This window comes from Alnus glutinosa, chromosome 4 (genome assembly GCF_958979055.1).
Source record: "Alnus glutinosa chromosome 4, dhAlnGlut1.1, whole genome shotgun sequence".
Taxonomy (NCBI): Eukaryota; Viridiplantae; Streptophyta; class Magnoliopsida; order Fagales; family Betulaceae; genus Alnus; species Alnus glutinosa.
In genome coordinates this window covers 26,981,444-27,004,315 of record NC_084889.1, presented here as the reverse complement: position 1 = coordinate 27,004,315, position 22,872 = coordinate 26,981,444, and the positions used below count along the sequence as shown (strand labels likewise).

General features: G+C 35.3%; 2 protein-coding genes across 4 annotated transcripts; one reads left to right on the top strand and one right to left on the bottom strand.

The window, feature by feature from the left end:
* The first annotated feature begins 2,684 nt into the window (after window positions 1-2,684).
* LOC133867505 (pentatricopeptide repeat-containing protein At4g02750) lies at window positions 2,685-8,433 on the top strand. 2 transcript variants are annotated; one of them, XR_009900068.1, is made up of 3 exons: window positions 2,685-4,206; window positions 6,383-7,347; window positions 7,890-8,433. XR_009900068.1 is itself a non-coding variant. In XM_062304306.1 (2 exons), exons 1-2 carry the CDS (start codon window positions 2,695-2,697, stop codon window positions 7,187-7,189), a joined length of 2,319 nt encoding a protein of 772 aa, XP_062160290.1. In that variant the 5' UTR covers window positions 2,685-2,694; the 3' UTR covers window positions 7,190-7,799. The 2 variants fall into 2 exon arrangements, 1 of the variants encoding a protein (XP_062160290.1); XM_062304306.1 differs by lacking the exon at window positions 7,890-8,433 and having other exon boundaries at window positions 6,383-7,799.
* A 2,659-nt stretch (window positions 8,434-11,092) lies between these two features.
* On the bottom strand, window positions 11,093-21,746 carry LOC133866016 (mitogen-activated protein kinase 9-like). Of its 2 annotated transcripts, none has more exons than XM_062302568.1 (11): window positions 21,201-21,746; window positions 18,633-19,041; window positions 18,429-18,556; window positions 18,255-18,314; window positions 15,536-15,685; window positions 15,111-15,266; window positions 14,842-14,979; window positions 14,683-14,756; window positions 12,934-13,035; window positions 12,329-12,578; window positions 11,093-11,453 (listed from the first exon to the last, which is right to left on the bottom strand). In XM_062302568.1, exons 1-11 carry the CDS (start codon window positions 21,516-21,518, stop codon window positions 11,376-11,378), a joined length of 1,863 nt encoding a protein of 620 aa, XP_062158552.1. In that variant the 5' UTR covers window positions 21,519-21,746; the 3' UTR covers window positions 11,093-11,375. The 2 variants fall into 2 exon arrangements, with proteins under 2 accessions (XP_062158552.1, XP_062158553.1); XM_062302569.1 differs by having other exon boundaries at window positions 11,093-11,450.
* Window positions 21,747-22,872: the final 1,126 nt, after the last annotated feature.

Genomic DNA, 22,872 nt, shown 5'->3' with positions numbered 1-22,872 from the left:
TTTCAATGTGAGATAAAGAGTAATTGAAAAAATAAAGGAAAAGTTGAAATATTCAAATTGGCAGGAAACTTAAATTTTCAAGAAATAATTTTCAACAGTTTGGATGCTATTTGAGTACTTTAATTAATTATTAGAATACATAGTTCCAATATGATATTCACTAAAAGAAGGGAGGACCTTTTATTTAGATGAATAGATTTGAAAATCTTCTTTTGGTCTTGCCAAAACAAAAAACCTCACACGTAAGATATTGAATAATAACCACAATTATTGTTAAAATAAATTAGAGAATAGAAAAGTTGAATTGAATTGTATATTTTTGTGTTTTAACTTCTTCTTTTTTTAACAAAGAACCTCATAATCTTCATTAATCAAAAAACGAAAATGATCCCCTAAAACAAACGATCTAGGGACACATAACTTCCCTAAGAACAATATTAGAGATACTCTTACGAGTATCCTCTAGCTAACACAAATCAGTTTTATTACAAACAGCCTCTTATGGGCTGCTGAATTGGAATCTCGAGGTGCAAAAACAAAAGAACAAGAACGAAACCATTGCTTCTCCAAGTGAATGCTCTCGATAAAATGACTAGTTCTAGAGAGATAAGGAGGGGCAGAATTAATCTCTGAAATAATCTAGGCTGCGTCTCCTTAAAAAATGGCATCAAACAAACCAACCTCTTTGCTAAACTGAACAGCCCCAAGCGCAGCCATAGTTTCTGCAGTCTTTGCTTCCACCAGCAGATGATGAGTAAGGCTTCGAGCCCCCAAAAATCAACCCGTGCAATCCTGAGCAATAATATCCAAGCCAATGCAGCCCTCCTTTTTGTTAATAGAAGCGTCCCAGTTAATGTTAATGTATCCAGTCGGTGGAGGACTCCATATAATATTCTCTCTATTAGAACCAGTTCTTGCATGAGGTTGTTGCACAATCTGGTCCGACTGCTTGCAAAATTTGTACTCACGTAGGGACTCTACCGCCGCTGCGTAGACTTCATCTGGGTGAGTGAATGCATCTTCAAAAACATAGGTATTTCTTCTAAACCAAATTTTCAACATGCTCCCTGCTGAATCGATGTAAGCAATGCTCATAGAGCACCATGAAGCTCAGTTCCTCACGGCCACACTTCTGGAAAGGGGAAGATTCACTGCCTCACACACCTTGGGCTGCTGGGCAGGTCCAAAGGGTGTGTATTATGGTTTCTTCAGCACCCTCACAGCAAGGGCAAGTTGCATCATCTACTATCTTCCGTTTCAAGAGATTCGAACGTGTAGGTAGAACATTTCTGTGTTATAACTGTACGTGTACAAGAAATGCTTATTTATAGTTGAATAAGACCAGTTAATTAATTAAAATAAGAAATACAATAAGAGAATTAATGAAAAGCATTAGAGAAGAAAATCAAACTATATATACAAGAAAATAAATCAGCATTTGAAATATCAGGAAAATAAAGAAAATATCGTAACATATTCAGAAAACATTCCCCTCAAACTTAAGATGGTAATGTAGATGCCAACTTGATTTTGGAAACAAGATCGCGGAAACGTCTAGGTAGATATGTTCGGGTAAACACATCAAGCAACTAATCAAGAAATTAATACAATAGGACAAAGGCGGAGAGTTCCCTACAAGAAAATAAGGGAATATTAAAGAAAAATAAAATCTAAACTATACAAGAAAATAAATCAGTTTCTGAAATATCAGGCAAATAATGAAAATATCATAATATTTCTAAATGTATTAATTCTAACTATTATAATGCAAATGTTTGGGTAACAATTGTAAAACTTTATTTCTCACTTGATGCTACAATCATATATTCATAACATTATAGGGTTCTACTCCATGTGTCTTATATTATGCAATGTTATGTACCAATCACAACTCTACATTATATATAGAAAGGATGAACTGTATAACAAGACAATTCCACAATCTTTGGGGATTGTCAATTACACAAGATTACAAAGATGCTGTCAATTACAAGTAATTTCCTCCAAATTTTAATTAAAAAATTTACTTTTGTTATTCTAACTACTACTTTTAACAAACTTTCTACGTCAAACTCTCCAAATATTTCTCGATCTATTTCAACTAGATATTAATTTAATTTTTTATTAGTTTTAAGCAATCACTCCTAACAAAATGGAGAGATGAAAAGTGAAGTGAAATGAAAGATAAATGATTAAAAATTCAATAATTCATGAAATTTGTGTCAAATTTGGAATGAAATTATAACAATAGCCAAAATAAAGAAATTATGGAGAGTTTGTTGAAGTGGATATTTTTGAGTTTTTCACAAAATTTGAGTGAAAATTTTAAAATTGAGAGCTCACCAGCGGGATGCTCTTAAAATTTTAGAATCGAGTCTTTCAAGTTGCTTCCTTTTCTAATAGCTTTTCTTTGCTTTTGCAAATGACTCGTCACCGGTCTGACCATCCAAAAATCTACCTCAACAATTAGAATCATAATGGATTATAAATTAAAAATATAAAAGATCTTAAAATCCAAAAATAATATTTGTAAGAAACCGTAATTTATGTGATTGGTCAAATCCTTGCTTATGTTCTTATTTATTTTGTAATTGGATGGATTTGGTCGGATTCGGGTTTTCCTGAAAAAAAAAAAAAACCCGGAGCTTCCATTTATAAATTCGTATGCTGATGAAACGGTTGACGCTCAAAGCAATGCGCGGTAGTTACGTTCTGAGAGAGGTACATCGCTCGCTCCAAAACCAACACATCAACAAGAGACTCCAAAGCACAACAAAAACCGCAACTCCGTCAAAGAAAACACTGACGAAAAAGCACGATGTCAAGAACAAGAAGTCACCTACCTCGGACTCGGACATTGTGGAATGGAATACGGCCATCACCACCCACATGCGCAGCGGCCAGTGCGAGTCCGCTCTCCGCATCTTCAACGCCATGCCACGCCGGAGCTCGGTCTCCTACAACACCATGATGTCTGGGTACTTGTCGAATGGCAAGTTTGATCTTGCGAGAGATCTGTTTGAGAAAATGCCTGAGAGAGACTTGGTTTCTTGGAATGTGATGCTTAGTGGGTATGTGAGGAATCGGAATCTTAGTGCAGCTCGTGCTTTGTTTAATCAGATGCCCGAAAGGGATGTTGTTTCGTGGAACGCTATGTTGTCTGGGTATGCCCAGAATGGGTATGTCGATGAGGCGAGGAAATTTTTTTATATGATGCCGGATAAGAATGAGATATCATGGAATGGGTTGCTTGCGTCGTATGTGCAGAATGGGAGGATAAGCGAGGCTGGTATGTTGTTTGCGTCGAAAACGGATTGGGAAGTGGTTTCTTGGAATTGTTTGATGGGTGGGTATGTAAAGAGGAAGAGATTGATTGATGCTAGACGGCTTTTTGATCGGATGCCTAACAGAGATGAGATTTCTTGGAATACTATGATTACTGGTTATGCCCAGAATAGGGAGTTGTCTGAAGCTAGGAGATTGTTTGAGGAGTCTCCAATTAGGGATGTGTTTACGTGGACGGCAATGGTGTCTGGGTATGTGCAGAATGGGATGTTGGATGAAGCAAGAAGATTTTTTGATGAGATGCCAGAGAAAAATGAGGTTTCGTGGAATGCAATGATTGCGGGATATGTGCAGTGCAAGAGAATGGACATGGCAAGAGAATTGTTCGAGGCGATGCCTTGTTGGAACATAAGTTCTTGGAATACAATGATTACTGGCTATGCTCAGAGTGGGAATATTCCTCAAGCTAGAAATTTGTTTGATAGGATGCCTCGGCGTGACTGTATTTCTTGGGCAGCAATTATTGCTGGTTATGCTCAAAGTGGTCATGGCGAGGAGGCTTTGCATCTATTTGTAAAGATGAAAAGGGATGGGGAAAAAATAAATAGGTCTGCATTTACCTGTTCTTTGAGTGCATGTGCTGATATTGCTGCTCTGGAATTGGGGAAGCAGTTGCATGGGCGGCTAGTTAAGGCAGGATATGAAACTGGTTGTTATGTGGGGAATGCTCTTCTGGCAATGTATTGTAAATGTGGAAGCATAGATGAAGCATATGATGTGTTTGATGATATAGCAGAAAAGGATGTTGTGTCATGGAACACAATGATTGCAGGATATGCGAGGCATGGATTTTGCAAGGAGGCTATGATGGTTTTTGAGTCAATGAAGGCAGCGGGTATCAAACCAGACGATGTCACTATGGTAATTATTGTTTTAAGCTTTTGATTTACATTTAATTTTCATTTAGGCCTCACATTGTGGACATGATATCCGTTTCCTATTTCAATTTGATTTATCCCTTGACTTTTTTGTCAATTGGTTTTTGGTACCTGTATGAGTTCTTGGTGAGAGAACTTGTTGTTTGATTTTTTGAGAGATGTCTGTTTTGGGAAATAATTGCTGAATGCTGAATGAACGGTTTGGACCAGTTTGGTCAAGTCATCACCTAGGCCATGCTAAGATGGCCACGTAGCCTAAAATGTTGCGCTAAAGCCTCTAAACAAATATGTTAAGGCACCCACCATTCATGGGATTAAGTTTCTTGCCAAATTCCTGTTTTCTTATTTCCATCATATGGAAAATATCTTGAGTTTTACTGTATTAATTCCAATTTCATCATGCTCTATTGTTGAAAGTTGTCTCAAAGTCTTATTGAGTCTGCCTAGTGTGAAAGAAAGTATTCTTCTTTTAAATATAAGTAACTAGTGTTTATTGTCCACTAAGGAATAAGTGCTAGGATCATAAGCAATTTAATATTCTTTATCTAACAAGGAACAGAAATTTAGAGCCTATAAGTAAGTATTTCTTCTAAAGATTTAGTGGTCCCAAAATAATCCCAACTGACTACTCTCGTAAATTTGGTAGATTGTGAGGCTTTGAGTGTATCTCACCATCTCTATTCTTCATCTTTCGTTAGTAAGATTTTTCTTGATCATCTTTGTCCATGGATTTAGACTTTTCAAGTCGAACAACGTAAATCTTGCTATCTTGTGCGGTTGGTTTATTTTCTTCTTCTCTATGTTTTTGCGATAGAAAATATAAATTTCTCAAAACATATATAATGAACTTAGAATACAGCTGTTACTAATTTAAAAATATTCTATAAAAGTTACTTCTGTTGAATATGTATTATGATGAACTAAAAACATGCATATTGAAAATTGGTTTCTTCTTTTAGGCATAATGTGCTATGTTGTAGTGCACTAAGCCAATAAAAGATTATCTTTCATTTTTGAAAATTGCATGTTATAACTTTTGTCAACTTTTTCCGGTCAACTCTTTATTTTCGCCTCACAAAATTCTTTGTTCCTAACTTCTCTGTTTGGGCACTATGGTTGCAAGTGTAATTTAGAAGCCACAGGTTACTTTTCTTATTGATTTTATCTTAATCCTCAAAAGAAGCAATGGCAAAGTTACTCTACTATAATGCTGTCCTGGACATACCAAAACATAAAACATAATAATGCTAGTTTAAACTAGCGTATAAGAAATATTTCCTCACCTAAGCGTCATAGTAGTTGTGCTTTGAGTATCTTCCACAATACCTTTTAAGTCTGATTTTGTTCAAAATGTGGTAGTTTTCATGCGTGATTAGATTAGGTCATAGAATTTATGAAGGTGCACATCAATTCTCTAGGTTTACTTTCATTCTCTTTCTCTGTTTTACATTCTTTGTCAACCCCAGCCCCGCCCGCCCCGTTCTCTTTTCACGCTGAAACTGTTTTAAGCTATTGAATCTTGATTGCTTTTTGAGTCTCCTCCCTATGGAAATAACCGCTTGTAGAACCATTTGGTTGCTTCCATGTATGTTTTCTTATTATCATCTTCTCTTATTTTTAAATGATAGAAAGACACTGTATAAATAGCATCAGCACTTTTCTTGCTTTTGAAATTGAAAAAATAAAAAAATAAAAAATTCAGAGAGTCGGAATTATGTTTTGATGGGCGTTGGAAGTGAAAAGGAAAATAAATACATAAAATAAAGCATCACAGTAGAATGAAAAACAACTACTTTTGAAAGAAAAATTTTTCCTCTCCCTAATTAATATTACCACATCATTTTTCACATCACTCTGTATCTTCTTTGCAGCAAACTGTTGCATATCTTGCTTCTTTGAAATTACTCTCCAAAAACTAAACTTTACCAGATGGTGCCTTCGTCTTCAAATTTGTTTCCATGTCTATGATCGATGGAAGGATGACTTTGTAATTCAACGCAATCACCATTTCTAATCCTCGTATTATGGTGATTAATTCCGTACATGAAAATAATTTGGGAAAGAGGCTTCACCTTATTGTTTTTAATAATCTCTTTAGTTGTGCATTTCTTCTTCTCCATCTAATGGTTTTTTTCTTTCCCTTTTCTACTGTGTTTCAGGTTGGTGTACTGTCTGCTTGTAGTCATACTGGCTTGGTAGAGAAGGGCAGAGAGTATTTTTATTCAATGGATCACGATTATGGTATAACAGCCAACTCAAAACACTATACTTGTATGATTGATCTTCTTGGTCGAGCAGGGCGACTGGATGAAGCCCAGAATTTAATGAGAAGTATGCCTTTCGAACCAGATGCTGCTACATGGGGTGCTCTACTTGGTGCAAGCAGGATTCATGGCCATACTGAATTAGGTGAAAAGGCTGCTGAGATGATTTTTGAGATGGAACCTGATAATGCAGGAATGTATGTTCTTCTCTCAAATTTGTATGCATCTTCGGGTAGATGGGGCGATGTTAGCAAGATGAGAATGAAAATGAGAGATAGCTGTGTTAGGAAAGTACCCGGGTATAGTTGGCTTGAAGCACAGAATAAGATTCATACATTTTCAGTTGGAGACCACTTCCACCCAGACAAGGATAGAATATATGCCTTTTTAGAGGAGTTGAATTTGAAAATGAAGCTGGACGGGTATGTTTCTTCTACAAAAATGGTTCTACATGATGTGGAAGAGGAGGAGAAGGAACATATGCTGAAGTATCACAGTGAGAAATTAGCCGTGGCATTTGGAATTCTTTCTATACCAGCTGGGAGACCAATCCGTGTGATAAAAAACTTGCGGGTATGTGAAGACTGTCACAATGCCATCAAACACATATCCAAGATTGAGGGAAGGTTGATAATCTTAAGGGATTCTCATCGCTTTCACCACTTCAGTGGTGGTTCATGCTCATGTGGAGATTACTGGTGAGATTACAAGTGATTTTTATGAAGTGGAAAAGCTCCATTGGAACATTGGTTACATTGCAACTCTATGCCCTGGACTTAGTAAACCTTGCAGATTGACAACTATTACGTTCAATTTGGGAAGATCAGAGGTGGATTGGATTTGAAAATGAAGCTGGACGGGTATGTTTCTTTACAAAATTGGCTATACATGATTTGGTAGAGGAATTCTTTCTTACACATCCGGGATAAACGGTAATTTAATAGAGAATAAGAAAGGAGTTTGCCATGTGAGATGATAATGGCTACATGGCCGGGCTGTATATAAAAGCTGGTCGATTCTTATTTACCCAATCCATTTTCTCTGTTGCCACACCCTTAACTTGCTTGGAACTTCTTTCCTGGCCCCTTGCCCTACTTTTAAAGACTTCAAGGTTATCCTCCATGCTGTTAACAGCAAGGGTGGCGCTTGGGGCTGCAAATCAACAAGTTGGTTTGCTTACCCACTTTAGAATCAGTTCAGAAAAACTCAAGTCGGACTCTGTTCATTTAATATATGAGCCGTTTGTAAACACGAAATTATGCTCGATTATTAAATGAGAAATACCCGTATAAACTCAACTTTACAGCTTAAATTTGATTTGCATGGTTAAAATTCCAATGAATTGATTTCAATTGTAAGAATGTTTTGTTAAAATGGAGTTTTTAAAAGTAATTTCCCTTAGGGTTTTACCAAGAACGATCGAGCGGTGCAATGTTGCACAGAACTATCGATCATGGCAGCGAACCTTCACCCGATCTCCCACATTACCCCTATCAGCAAGGCCAGAGCTCAATTCCTCTACGCGTTATGGTCGCAAGTGCCCATTGACTTCTCCTCCCATGCCGTCAGCGTGATGTAGGCCATCCACCGGCAAAAGAGCCCAAAGTCATTACCTTTTGGGGGATTGATCACTCGTATCGCCCGAGCAGCAGGTGTCACAATTTCATCGACAGAGAATATCATGCAACCCGTAGCCACATTCAACCGTGCCACCGTCAGAAGGAGTGTTGCCCACTGAAAAACTAAGGATCAGGTTCCAATCCCAAATCAAGCACACAATATTAATAATTTACGTGTATTAAGAAATGTGTTAAGAAAAGATGTTGAATATTGCACGGTTATGAAAACAAAGGATTACTAATATTATGAATGCTATGCACTAATGATGAAATGAGAATAAGAGATTAATGTATTAGGACAAGTCCTAAGCATAACTTCTAAGGGACAAGTCCTCGATGCTACTAACCTAATGATGATATGAAGAAACAAGTCCCAGATAAAAGTGTGAACGTTAAGCTAAGGACAAGTCGTCAAGAAGCCATCAGGAACAAGTTCCCAAAGAGACATGAGGAAGAGTAGAGAATAGAAATGAATGAAACAATGCATTGCATAAGTTTTTTATTGGTATTATGAAATGTATTTTATGAGATTGTTATAGATTTTTATGAATTGCTTTCTTTATTAGATATGCTCATATGCCTGTGTTTCGCTTAATGGGTTGTGGAATGTATGTATATGTATGTAGTTAGGTTATATGATATAAAAGATATGTTATGGCTTAAATGCATTCAGCAACTAAGGTAATATGTTGTAAAAACTTATTTCTCTATAGTGTTTACTTCACCAGCTATAGCTTGCTTTGATAAACTATAAAACCTATTGTAATTGTTATTGTAAACTCATGGCAGAATCTTTATAAAAGACGGCTCATTGTTTAAAAGTCAGGGATTTCTATACTTAGTAAGACTGTAGACTCACATATCCGCCTATATTATTATGATAACTCCACAATCGCATAGACACTGTTGTTATTGTAGGTGATGAGGATGTAGATGATGACCCGGTAGCTTTATACTTAGGTTATTATAGTTGGGGATATAAGATGCCTTGTGTTTTGTTTAGACTAGTTCCATTAGTCTAACTTTTGATGTACGTCATTTTTGCTATGTATACACACTTATGATGTATTTGGTAAGTGTCGCCGGTGACACTTATGTCTAGACAATTTATTTTGTTATGTAAATGTATAATGTAAACTTTTATAATATAGATGTCTATTTTGTCAGCTCTATGTTCTTAAGCGATGTTTATTGTTTCGAAATTGTTTCTGTTGCGAGATTTAAGATCTATGATGTGATTATGTTATGTTATGGTTACGCTCGCCCTTGTTACTTCAGGGTGTGTGGTTGCAGGTCATTACAAGGTTAAGGGCACGGATTAAGTTATGACTTGTAATATAATTAAGTATTATTTATACTTGTGCATCGGGATGATTTTCTGTTTTTCTATATTAAGAAATATTGTGCAAGTGTGATTTTATTCCTATGTTTCTAAATGATTGAGCTCTCTAGAAGTGTACACGCAGACGGATATTAACAGCCCACATCCTTTATTCGCTACGCATTATCCGCATAAGCGGATAGTGATTTTTGCTAGCGGTCTTAGGGTATGCGGATGCGGTTACGGATACCCATTTATATATATACCAAAACAATATCGTTTTGGTATTTAATATCAAAATGACGTCGTTTTGAATTAGGTATAAATTATGTTTATATTGGTTTAGTTGGTTGTATTGTTTTCTCGTGTAACACTTGGACAACAAGGCAAAAGTAATATGAAATTAATATATTTTCAAAAGATCAAGGCTTAAAAAAAGAATTGAAACAAGTCCAAAATACTAAAAAGATGCCTAAATTATTTTCAAAATCGTTTAAAATAGGCTCTAATAGAAACCCAAAAGATGAAAATAGGCCCAAAAGGCTCATTACCTCATATGCGAATATTGAATAATAACCGCTCTGAAATGGCTACGAATATTGCAAATAACCGTATCTGCATGTACACTCATAGGGTTCACTGCATAACTGTGTTTCACACATGAGATTGACTCACTAAATCGTAGACTTATCATTTCATTATTTTCCACCTGGAAAACAATCCATATTTTATAGAGAAGGTTAGCCTTAGGACTTGTGCAGGAGGACCTAGAGTCGGACACATCTATCTACGAAGATGTTGTAGCCTCTAATACCATTCGATGACCCACCAAGGAATAAGGTTCTTTCCTCTTGGTGCAAAGTACCTTTTGGAGGTGTAGCAAGTTTATGTAATATGTGATAACCATGTATTCTCAGGTATAACTTAGACTTGATTGTATCAAGAATTAATTTAGTGTTATGATTTCAATACATTTTTGTGATGATGTTTATTAGATGCTTTGGTTATACTAGTATTGAATGACAATAGTTTCAAAAAGAAAAGCATATACCAATATCCAGTGCTTTACTCTCTCGATTAGGGTTTAGTTGTAACACTCCAATAGAATTACTAATTAATTAATTTAAGGGACGTTACAATTCTTGTGCTCAAATCACTTTCCTTGTGGTCGCGAAAGCACTTGCCTTCTAAGAACCTTTGCTTTGATATGATACCACAATTCAACATAAATCTTCTACAAACCAGCATTAGGCAAACCAATCAGGATCCACAGTTTAACTAACCAACCTAAATTATTGACTTTAACAATTGTGGTAGCCTAATAAACCCAAGTTCCCAAGAGTTTCCACCAATAAATAACTATTAAGTTCAATATAACATATAATGTAGACAAAAAAAAGAGCATACAAATCTGAATGTCCCTTAAACAGATGAAAGTGAAAGCCACTTAAAATACGTCATGTCAGTCGATGTGACATGGTTGTGATAAATGGAAGTCAAAGAGTAGCATCACTCATTCTAGGTGGATTGTACAAAAACCTAATCCGGTTTTCGTGTAAATTTATCTTCGTAGCGGATCATGCATTGGTAGATAAAGATTAGTCATAGGGATTGTCTTTTCTATACAAATTCAATCAAGTATTGGCTACTCTTATGATGATGAAGTTACCATTATCACCAACCAAAATGAAGTGGTTATTTATGTAACTGAAATAGAAACAAAATACAAATTCCTTGTCCTTCGTGTACCAAAACCTATTCTCCCTATTGTGTCACAGTACATAGTGGAACAAAATACATTTTTGTGGTTTCTTCAATTAAAAGAGAGCATCTCTTCCTACACTGTAGCAACACAATATGATGCAATCCTAGTGTTAGCTTCTAACAGAAATAACGTGAGGATCTTCACCTTCTGAAATCTCTTTCCAAAATAGATCAGAAGTATGAATCAGGCATTTAAGGCTGCAACCTTTTGCGACAAGCCCTCGATTGCCTCATCGTTGACCTCAGCAATTGGCTCCTCCTGCTGTTAAAAAGCCAGAGTGAGATAAACACCAGATCAATGCAAGCTCAGTTCCAAAAATGAAAAATCTCAGTTTTGAAGCAATGAATCCCTATTCATATACCTTTTTTATTACAGAGTTTCTTCATGAATGTTTCCATAGTTTTGTTTTAATTATGCTCCACAGTGTAGGGGAAACCCTATAAAGGTGACCATGATTTTTTTTTTCTTTTTTGAATAATAATAATTTTGTTGAAAGAAAAGGGCAAAGCCCTCGTACACAAAAAGTATACAAGAGAACCGAATACCCTAAAGGCTACTAAATTTAAAAAACAAATCAAATCTACCAGATTCTTAGTCAAAATTAGGAACATTTACAATAATCCAATCAAAAAGAGATCCCAGAATTTTTAAAAAAGCACACTGGACTCATGAATATAGAGTTGGATTCATTTAGATTCAAGTAGCTTATGGTAAAGATCCATCATTTGGGAGCAAGTAGAAACCACAATTAGTGTAACAGCCAGAAGAATGCAGTTATCACCAAAACAAAAATTATAAACAACAGGTGTGTAACAGCCATGATGCAGTCATCACCAAAAAGAGAGTTTTAAACAAAAGGGTAATGTGATGCCAATTCAAATGTTTCAATATAATTCTTTAAAGGATAAGGAAGAAACCTCTGAAGGCCATGAACAACAGCATGAACATTCTAAATGCCAATTGGGGGAAAATGATTAGTTTAGTTTCCAAGAGACTTTTACCATCCATACACAATTAATGGATCATTCTAATTATGGAAACTCCTTCTTCAGCGATTAATGGAGATCCATCATCAACTCCCCTGCAAGGAAATGTGACAGAGACAAACAGGAGAGTATGTTTAAAACTATGTTTACCTCTGAATCTTTCCTTGGTTTCACCACCACACACTTGGAAGCACTAATACTAGCACTCTTTAACAGACTACGAGCACTGTAGTTTGGCTTGCTAGGTCCATTTTGTGAATCTGAATTACCATTTTCCAAATTATCAGATTGCTGTGACCTCGGAGGACTCTCAAGACCCGTAGCAACAGAAGTTGCAGTTCGCCTTTCAAATTCAGTTTTTTCATCAGCAATCTCATCCTTGGGTGCACAAACCCGCTCTCTGGCAAAAGGATAACACAGAATGAGGCATCAAACACGTTAATCAGACTTTCTTTTCTTTTCTTTTGGTCACTGGGGCTTACTTAGCAGCCAAAAAATCTAGATTGACACATTACTATCTGAATCAAAATGCATAAAATTGTTCAATTTACATAAGGATTTTCAAAGAGAACCAAACAAAACGACACAAAAAGGAAAGTGTTCTCCAGTCAAAAACTAATGAAATCGGTCTCTCTCAGAGATGGACAGAGAAGAGACGGTAGGGCTGAAAAAAGAATCAGCAGGCTTGATTTTGCAGCTTTAGGACATCACTAAGTAAAATTTGGGAGCATGCCATCTTTCAGTTGACCACATACCTGGGTAAGGAAACATGCTGCCGTTGTAGTGGAGTGCTTCTTTCACCTTTACCATAATGCTCCTCAAGATGTGCAAACTGTCGTTTGAATCGATCTACACCACTAAATTGCATAAATACTGGTTACTGACTGATAATCATAGCATAAAACTATTTAAATGTAAATTACTATTGCATTTAACTTGATTTGCTGACTTGCAATCTAAAATCCATATGCTAATAAATAGTCTAAAGGTTCCCAAATTTATGAAAGCCCAAGTAGCAGAAGAATTCAAAATTTCAAGCTGCAAAAGTTCAATATTTCTTCCAATCAGCAGCAAGACAAGAATAATAATGCTTTCCACTAAGAAGAGAAAAATCAATATCTAAACCACCAGTGCGCTGACTCAGTTTATGCAAGTTAAGAGGGGTATAGGTCCTTTCATAACAGAGAATGCTATTCTGTCTTTTAACTTCATAAAAAATTCACACACAAGGAACATGATGTGTAGCACCAAAATTTATAAAAATAAATAAATAAAACAAGATAAATTATATAAAAGTTAAAACAAGGATATATGTATCCTGGTAATGCTAATGGAATTGAAGTATTAAGAAACTAATTTCGTAAAAAGGATGTCCTGAATCATGCGGTTGAGCCAAAACCCAAGAAAAAAGATTGTAAATAGAGGGCCAATCAAACCATTTCAATAGTGCCTTTTTTTCTTTTTATTTTTTCTATTCATGAAAACCAATCAGTCAAAAACAAACCAAAAGCAATCTATCAAGTTTAAATAGGCGACAGATTTCAAATAATCACAGTTTGAAAGCGTTTTGGCACTATCCCCTCTAATTAGGTCCATGACTGCATAACCTTTAATTCAATGATTTATGGAACATCTTTTTTGATCAAGCTAAACATAAATTCACTGGGTCAAAAAATGCAATCTCTCATTAGGTGCACATCCAAAAATGGCTGGAGTAGTGGTCCAACAGATGCAGTAAAATGCTGAGTAAGATTTTTGGGAGATCTGCGTAAGAATTTAGAGTACTAATGATTATAAATGAGGAAGTAGTTCAGATTGATAACCAAGAACTACCAATAACTGAACATTTGTCTAATATATGCTTAACGAAGCATATAGAGGACAACAATCAAGAGGATGTTGCCCATAAATTTAGAGCAGATTAAACAACACAAAAGTGATAATCAAATATCATAGAAAGTTTAATACAGCATTCCCATGACCAGCTATTCTTTATGAAAAAAAAAATGCTAGGATAGGACAAACATGATATAAGATGGGCATAGCTGAAATCAAGATTTTGATAAAGCTACATGGCAAGACAAAGAAAGGACTAAACCATAGGTAAATTCCATGATCTGTGAAGGGTGGCATCAACTGGGGCAACCCTTTAACAGCTGATGAAAACTTATAATGAGTACCTAAATTTGTTAACATACACTGGGAGATGGTAATCACACAAACTACAGACATGCAAAGAAAATCTTTTTACAAATTATGATTACAATCCAAGTCATCCTAAAACTATTATGAAAAAGAATGATCTTTTATTTTATATCGTAGATTTGAAATATTCAAAATTTAGAATTTAATAAGACCACACGATGATGTAAATTTAGAACCTGACATTTCACCATGAAGTAAACAAATGCATCATTAAGTTTATGTAAGAATATGAATGAAATATCTCTCCTTATGATAAGTAATAACATCATCAACCCAGAGATAATAGACAGTTCCCCAACCTTGGGTACATAAAGCTAGTCTGATCTCCACCTCGAAGATACTCCTGCAGCATCTGGGGATGATACTCTAAAATCTGTATGATTCAAACACAAAATTTAATATATCCATAATGAAAAATAGAAGCCATTATGCTATGCAAGCAAATTGTAAGGTTATACCTCTCTATAGATTAACTCTCTAACATCATCTTTTGTCAATTTCCTCCTCTCAAACTCAAACTCGAGTTTTGATATAGGTTGAGTGGATGGTTCGCGATCCACATTAGCCAAACCATTAAAGTAAGGATCAGCCAATGCCTGTAGGCATAAGTATAGGAGACATTAGGAAGTAGTATGATCTCAAACATTTAGTTAATGAAATTCTATTCAAATCTATTTATTTTAAATGGAATCTTAGTCAATTCTTTGAGTTACTGTCCACAAGTTACCTCTTCAGCTGTAGGACGATCTTTAGGATCAAATGCAAGTAAGCGTTCTAGTAAGTGTAGAGCCAACGGATCTGCATTAGGGAACTTTTGTGGAAAAGAAACTGGTTGTTTTCTCCGCATGCTAAGAAGATACCTTCTTGCCTTTTCATTCCGAATCTGCTAGTATCATGGTAAAGTAATCAGTTAAAAAGAAAAATGAAAAACCTAGAAGGAAGCCTGAAAAAAATTTAGTGTAAAAGCTAATATGAGAGTTTTTTTGTTTCTTTTGCTCACGAGGTGTCCAGAGCTATTTGAGTAGAAGATGCTTTGTTGTAAGAATTTCAAGAACGGTGGATATTAAGAAACAACTTGCTTACAGAATATGATTTCTTTTGTCTAAAATAATGAAAGATTAAAGCAGCAATAACTAGAATGAGACAACTAACCCTTGCAGTAGATTCAGCAGCAGGCGTCCCAAGCAAATCAGTCATGAGATCTAATTGGTGCACCACATTTTTTCCAGGAAACAGTGGTTTTCCTGTAAGCATTTCTGCAAATATGCATCCTATGCTCCAAATATCAATTGCAGGGGTGTACTACAAAACAAAAAAGGTCATAGAAACTAAACTTAGTGCAATAATCACAATTGAACACAAATTTTACAAATCAAACCTATGAAAGCTTACATAGTAACCTGCTCATGCAGCAAAAAGAAAAGAATGAAAAATCTGAATGTATTGAATGGAAAAGCATTGTGAATTTCCAAGAGTGAGTATAGTTTAAAATAAAAAGTAAACTACAAATCCATTCAATGCTGGGCAACCAAATTCATAAATAAAAGGTAATACTACCATTCCGTTTATTCAGGGTGCGTTCAAAACCAGCACAGAATCTTGGGTCAAGTACCAAATAAAGATGGGATGTAAAAATGCTCACTGTTTGAAAGTCCATCATTGGTGAAGAGATGTGTGTAAAAAATAGGCCTTTTGATCATTCCTAGTAGTTAATCGCAAGGTTGGGCTGAAGTAGCAGAATACTAGAATATATAGCCTCTCAAAATTAATGAATGAATAAAGAATCTTATCAAAGTTTGATGGATACAAAACAAATTCAGAGACAATACTAATTTGAGAAACTGCTGAATGAACCTAAAGCAATCTTTTTAACAGCATCCAAATTCAGGAAACAAATCAAATTTGGGCAAGTCCCAACGTTATGCTACCATTAGGCAGTCTAAGTGCCGCAAGTATTCAACCTCCAGTAAGTAAATCCACTGAAAATGAATCACATGTCTCCATAGAATGTAATAAACTACAATGAAACTAATATGGAACCAAAAGGTATGAAACATGCACCAAGGAATATGACAAACTAAACTTTTGAAGAAGATACTTTTCACTTTATATTGACAAGCTACCTGTCATAATCCACTTCAAAGACCATAATATGAAAGTAGCAATTGGATAAAGGAATTGATAAATAGTAGATATTGGGAGTTTGACCCTCTATACCTATAATACCCAAGAAAAATAAGAACTAGAGAAAATAAGAGTAATAAGCTAAAAGTCAGAAAAATTCAAAAAATAGACCTTTGATTCGAACGGGGTTGAAAGGGTATTGTACACTCAACGTGCCCAATTCGAATGAGGTTAATCATTCAATGCCCAAGGTTGAGCGGGGTGGTGCGCTCGACAAGCCCAATTCGTAAGGGGTTAAACTGTGGAGCCCTAGTTGAGAAGGGTAGTGAGCTCGACCCTTTAAGTTGAATGGGGAAGGACATTCAATAAAGCTCAATCCGTATGGGGTCAAATTGCGGAGCCCTAGTTGAACGGGTGGTGAGCTCAATCCCTTTGGGTTGAAAGGGGAGAACATTCAACACCCTTAGGTCAAACAGGTTAGGGAGTTTGACACAAGCCAAGGGAAATGACTAGTTCATAAAGTTTTTACTTTTTAGAGTTCTGATTATATATGATTGGTTTTTATGCATTTGTTAGTGCACAATGATTTGAAAAGATCAGCATGTACATGTGTTGGAAAGTTTTGAAAAATAGAAAATTCTCTCATTTTCTGATTTCCAGGAAAAATGATTTTTACAATAACAAAAGAAAGAGGAATTTTAAAAAGGAGCTCAAGTATAAATACACAGCATGTTGGTTGTATTTAGTTACTAAACTGTGGACTCATAGTTCCACCTAGAAAAATGACAAATTTTACAACTATAGAGGGGAGGGACTCCAGGGTGCCTGACAACAACTTGGATTTCTACCCATATATTTTAAGGCAGACTTATTATTTTGGTGACCAAAACAAAGCTTTGACCGAGGACGGAGCAGGTTTAGATTTAGTTAGCAATGCTATCTTTTGGTTGTATAGAAAGTATGAACAGTGTGAATGTAATAGTAGGTTGTACATATGGAATAGAGTTGTACGAGATATGTGAATAAATGTAATTATGGTTTTAGTTAAAGCTCTGGTATTATTCTTATAGTTGTAGTTCAATTAATCTTCTGTTGCAATGTCAAGTCATAGCAGTAGCTTCACATGGGTTTTACAGATATATTAAAAAAAAAAAAAAAAAAAGTAGGTGAAAAAGTTGGAGCGTTACAATAGCCATCTTCCATGGTTTTTTTTTTTAAAATAAAAAAAATAAAAATAAAAAAAGGAATTTTGCTAATAGTGAAATACACAGAGAACAAGACTAGCCTAGAGTTCACAAATATATATTTGTATGTGTGTGTGTATATATAAGAAAAAGAAAGGTAGCTTGAGTAGAAGACACCCCTCCATACAGGGATGCCAGACATCTGCACCAAGTGACATGATAATTTCTGAAGCTGATCATTATGTAAGTTAGACAGAATTATAAAATGATTAACAAAAGGATTCAGACCATCATATAAGAATAACATCAGCCATCAAATAGTTTAAAGTGACAGAAGAGCACTGTTTACAAGCATTTCTTCTTACTGAGGCAACATATTAGCAATAGCAGGCACTAAACAATGCCAATAAATCTCTAGAAAAATTAACTATAAAAACAGGGGGAAAAAAGAAGTACAGTACGCAGAAACGTATGTAACATAACCAGTTTCTATTGAGAAAAATCATATATTCATATAGCTTCATCCAACAGAGCAATTGGCAATAAGATAAAAAGTAGCTTACTTTTGAGAAAAAAGAGCCACAAAGTTCAGGAGCACGATACCATCGAGTCGCAACATAATCCTTCAATAGCAGTAAATAGGTTAAAAAGCAGTGGTTAGATGCTGGCAACTAGAAATTAAATAAACTAAATTTATTTTTTTGAGAAAAAATGATAGGCATGACAGAATAGCTTACAGTCCAGAAAATTGCTGATGGGGCATCATTGAAAGATACACGAGCAAGCCCAAAATCACATATCTTTAATTTGCAGTCAGCATTAGCAAGAATGTTTTTTGGCTTTAAATCTCTATGAAATACATTTGCTGCAAGTAACTCAGGGAAATTAATCAATTATCATTAAATCCCTAAAAGCCACAGGGATAACTGAAAAGCACCAACCTGTATGTATATACTTCAGACCACGAAGAAGCTGGTACAAGAAAAACTGATAATGCTCAGGAGTAAGGTCATCATTTGCCTTAATTACTTGGTGAAGATCAGATTCCATTAACTCAAAAACAACATAAATATCTCTAAATTCCCGCCGTGAAGGAGGAAGCATAATATGCTTTATTTCCACAATATCCGGATGACGAAGCAACCGAAGGAGCTTAATTTCTCTCAGAATCCTTGTGGCATCAGAAACATGTTCAAAAACATCATTAATTTTCTTGATTGCAACCCTTTCTCCTGTATGAGTGTCAATTGCAGAGCCAACAACACCATAACTTCCTTTCCCGACGACTTCTTGAATTTGGTATCGGCTAGCCTCTCCATACTCTGTGAAGAATTCTGTTTCTAACCCACCCTGTAGACGGAATAGCAGTTCTTATTTATGAACAAATAAATGAAACATGTTACAGGAAAAATAAAAAAAATAAAAAATAAAAAAATAATAATAATAATAATAATAACATAATTGTTTGTGTCATTGGTGCAGTAGCAAATAATAAGTTCAACAAAGAGCCATAAGTAGGGGCACAGGAACCGATAGGATAAAACTATTCGTCAACAACTAGATCTGATAAATAGATCTTCAAACAAACACTACTTTGAAACTAATACCTGTTTCTTAGTTTTATAGAAAATTGTAACAATGCTTCAATCATATAGCATCTAACAATTGTGATCATGTGGATAAACATCCATTCCAATAGCATGGATGTCCATCCTGTCCAAGATTTCACTCAGTATGAAATAGGGTAGCCACCTAAAGATCAATTGTTCTTTTTCCCCAGGAAAGTAAAATATCAGTATCTTGGTAGGAAACAACAAATATCTCCACATCTTAAATACCACAAAATTTAACAACTAAAAGACTTTTTATCAACTTAGCAAAATTTATATACCTTCTTCCTAGATTTTTTTATTTTTTTTTGATAAGTAAAGTATATTTCAAAAAGTGCAAAGGGGCGCAACCCATGGTACACAAGAAATATACATGAAACCCCTAATTTATAGAGAAAAGAGAGCACTTATCTAAAAAATCAGAATAAGAACACTCCGACATAGACTGTAGTCTCACTCTCTACAAAAACAATTCTTCCCAGATTAAATCTCTTGCTTTTCTTTCTGGAACATCCCAAAATAAGGGCTAACTTTCTACACATGGAAACACTTTAGCAATATCTTGTACTAACCTTAACTTTGTGTAATAAAGCAAACAGAATGTTATTAAAGGTAGAGCCTATCTCTGATAAGTGAAGGACAGTTTAGGAAGATTATTATATTGATTCATTTTTATCAACAGACATCATAATTAAAAACGGCGGAATATCTTTTATCAACACAATATGGTAAAAAGAAGAACCAAAAGAAAAAATTTAAATAGAATAAAAAAGGATATTATGTAGATTAAAATGCCAAAGTATTATGCAGATGCATAGAACCCCACCAGATATCATTGATAATTTAAACCTGCAAACTTTTGGAAATGTGCAAGGTACTGTACTTGATCATCAAGACAATTCTCTCAGTATATTCAAATATGGTATAATTCCAACAAAGTGGTGAATAACCACAGACTATCAATGATCAGAAAGATGCACAAAAAAAAATTTGACTACGGAGATATGACAAGACTAGATTGGAACCGTACGCAGATTATGCAGATCATAATTGTTAATGAATCAAGAAAGTCAGCAATCCCAACGGTCCCAGTCAAGAATTCAAATAGTAATAAAATGCAGAGGAACCTAATTAAGGACAAATTGCAGGAAACTGAAAGTTGCTCGATGCACTACTTGTCCAAGACTTAATTTATCTTAAAATGCATTTACCTTTAAATGATGATAGATAGCAAGAGATCACAGGGAAGCATCACACATTCGAAAAATTCAGTCCCTCAAATTAAAAGTAATCAACACAATACAATAACTGGAGAACTAAAACTAACATCCCTCTGCTTGGTAGCTGAGAAAACAAAGGAAACTTAAGTAAACGAGTTTGAAACCTTTGTTTTCTGATATTTGTTTCCCAGAAATAGAATATTCAATACAAATTACGTCATGGGCTAGGGTTCACTTCACATGAAAGACCCTGTATCATCAAGTTCGGAATCATTTTTCGATTCAAAACATGATTTACTTGTACATTTTCCCATCAAACAAACGGAACTTAAGAAAAGAACAACCTTTTGCCAACTAACTCCTGCTGATCGAATTCGAATTATCTTCTACCAATCTCCGATATCTTCCTTTATATTAAATGTTTTAAGCAGCCAAAAGTTATATTAGCGATAATAAAATAAGCTGACAGACAAAAACACCATTTTAACAGCACCACAAAATACCATTAGGTAAACAGAAAGAAAAGCAAAGAAAAACAAGAGAAATTAAACAAACCACCAATTCAGCTAAAACACCCAGAATAATAAACCCAAATGGCAAAGAGATCTCAGCTAAAAAATTAAAAAACCAGAACACCCAGATCTCCAAAAAGAGAGAAAAAGGAAATGGGAAAGAGGACCTTCTTTTGGGAATCCATGGTGGTCCGTTTGGGAACCTTAACGAGCTTCAAGACAGCGATATCGAACTCTCCCTCTTCTTGTTTTAGCTTCTTATCACGCTTACGAATTCTTGACGACTGGGCGCGAAGCTCGCTCACAGATGCGACGCGGTCACAAGTATCATTGATATGGGTACTTTTACTTTGTCCCCGATTAGGATTATTATTGGAATTGATAGAATTATTATTATTAATAAGAGTACGAGTATTAGTATTAGTACTAGTGCGGCGTTGAAACCAGCGACGAACCCCGTCCACCAGCGTGCCACCACTCCCCATATACTCTCAGCGACTTTGTTTCGCAGCCACTCGATTTCCTCAGCATTGCCCGCTCTCTGCTTCTCCCTGATTCTTATTTTTGTCTCTATTTTTTCGCAGATTTTGCCATCAAATAATATCGTCTCTCTCTCTCTCTCTCTCTCTGTGGCTCTGCTGGCCTGTGCGATGAGTGCGGAGGCAGAGAGACCTGCCCGGTTGCTTTCGGGAGATGGACCGGGAATCATGCAACTGGTGCTAATAATGCTCTCAACCAACCACATTTTATATACTCTTCTTCTCTTGTGTCTTTTTCTCATTTGATTATAATAATAACTAAAAATAATATTAATTATAATTAGTAATTATAATAACAACTACGTACTCTACACCCTTCCAGGGGCCTGGCCTAGTGTGAATTATTGACTTATTGTCTAATAATGTCTATTAACATCCACAAACATTAAATTATGTATTGTGTTAAAAAAAAAAAAAAAAAAAAAAAAAGAGGATAAATGAGGAAGAAAGTCAATCCGACAGTCCCGTTATTTTGTTTTCATTCGAAGAACTCATTTGATAAACTTGGTTTCCGCAAAAAGGAAAACACATACTATCCGAGGGTCAACATCCTTCGAACCGTTAATTATGCCGATGTCTTCCTAAAGTACTAAAAATTGTCAATGTCTTTTAGCAATAAAATTACTCTTCATAAAAAAAATTAAAATAAAATAATCAATTTTTTTCTTTCTTTTTCTTTTGGAATAACTTCACGAAATTTTTTAAAAATGACAATCAACCCTTTAAACTACTCAATATTTTTAGTTTAGTTTGCCATCTCCATTAGCATTTTTTGTTACCTCATACGGTGATTTACACATGACATATTTTGACATGTATCGGCGGTGAGAGATGGGTTGCGAGCGGTGGGGGGTGTCGCCTAATAACGGGTTTACGTATGATCATGTTTATGGGACTAAAGTTGGAAGAACAATTTTTTATGCGGACGGTCACAAACACACCGCAGCAGATTTGCTCCAATATGCATATCCAGGAAGGATTACTCTGTATTTGCATGCAATTGTGCACAAGAAAAGAATGATTTATAAGCGAGACCCACAAAAGTCTCATCCAAGCAATTGTTGCTCAGAGAAAAGCCTGTGATGCTTATAAACTCATCAATTTCTCGCTCCTTAGTTGATGTGGAACATGAGAGTTGTGTAGTGTTTGGAATTTGTCGAACAAAATCGTTGCAATTTGGAACTATTGCACTTGGTAATTTGTAATGAAAAATGCAACTACAACAACACACAAAAGTCTCTACAACTGATTTTGCATAAACATATTATTGATCTATTCAAATTCAAGGCATTGTCAACAT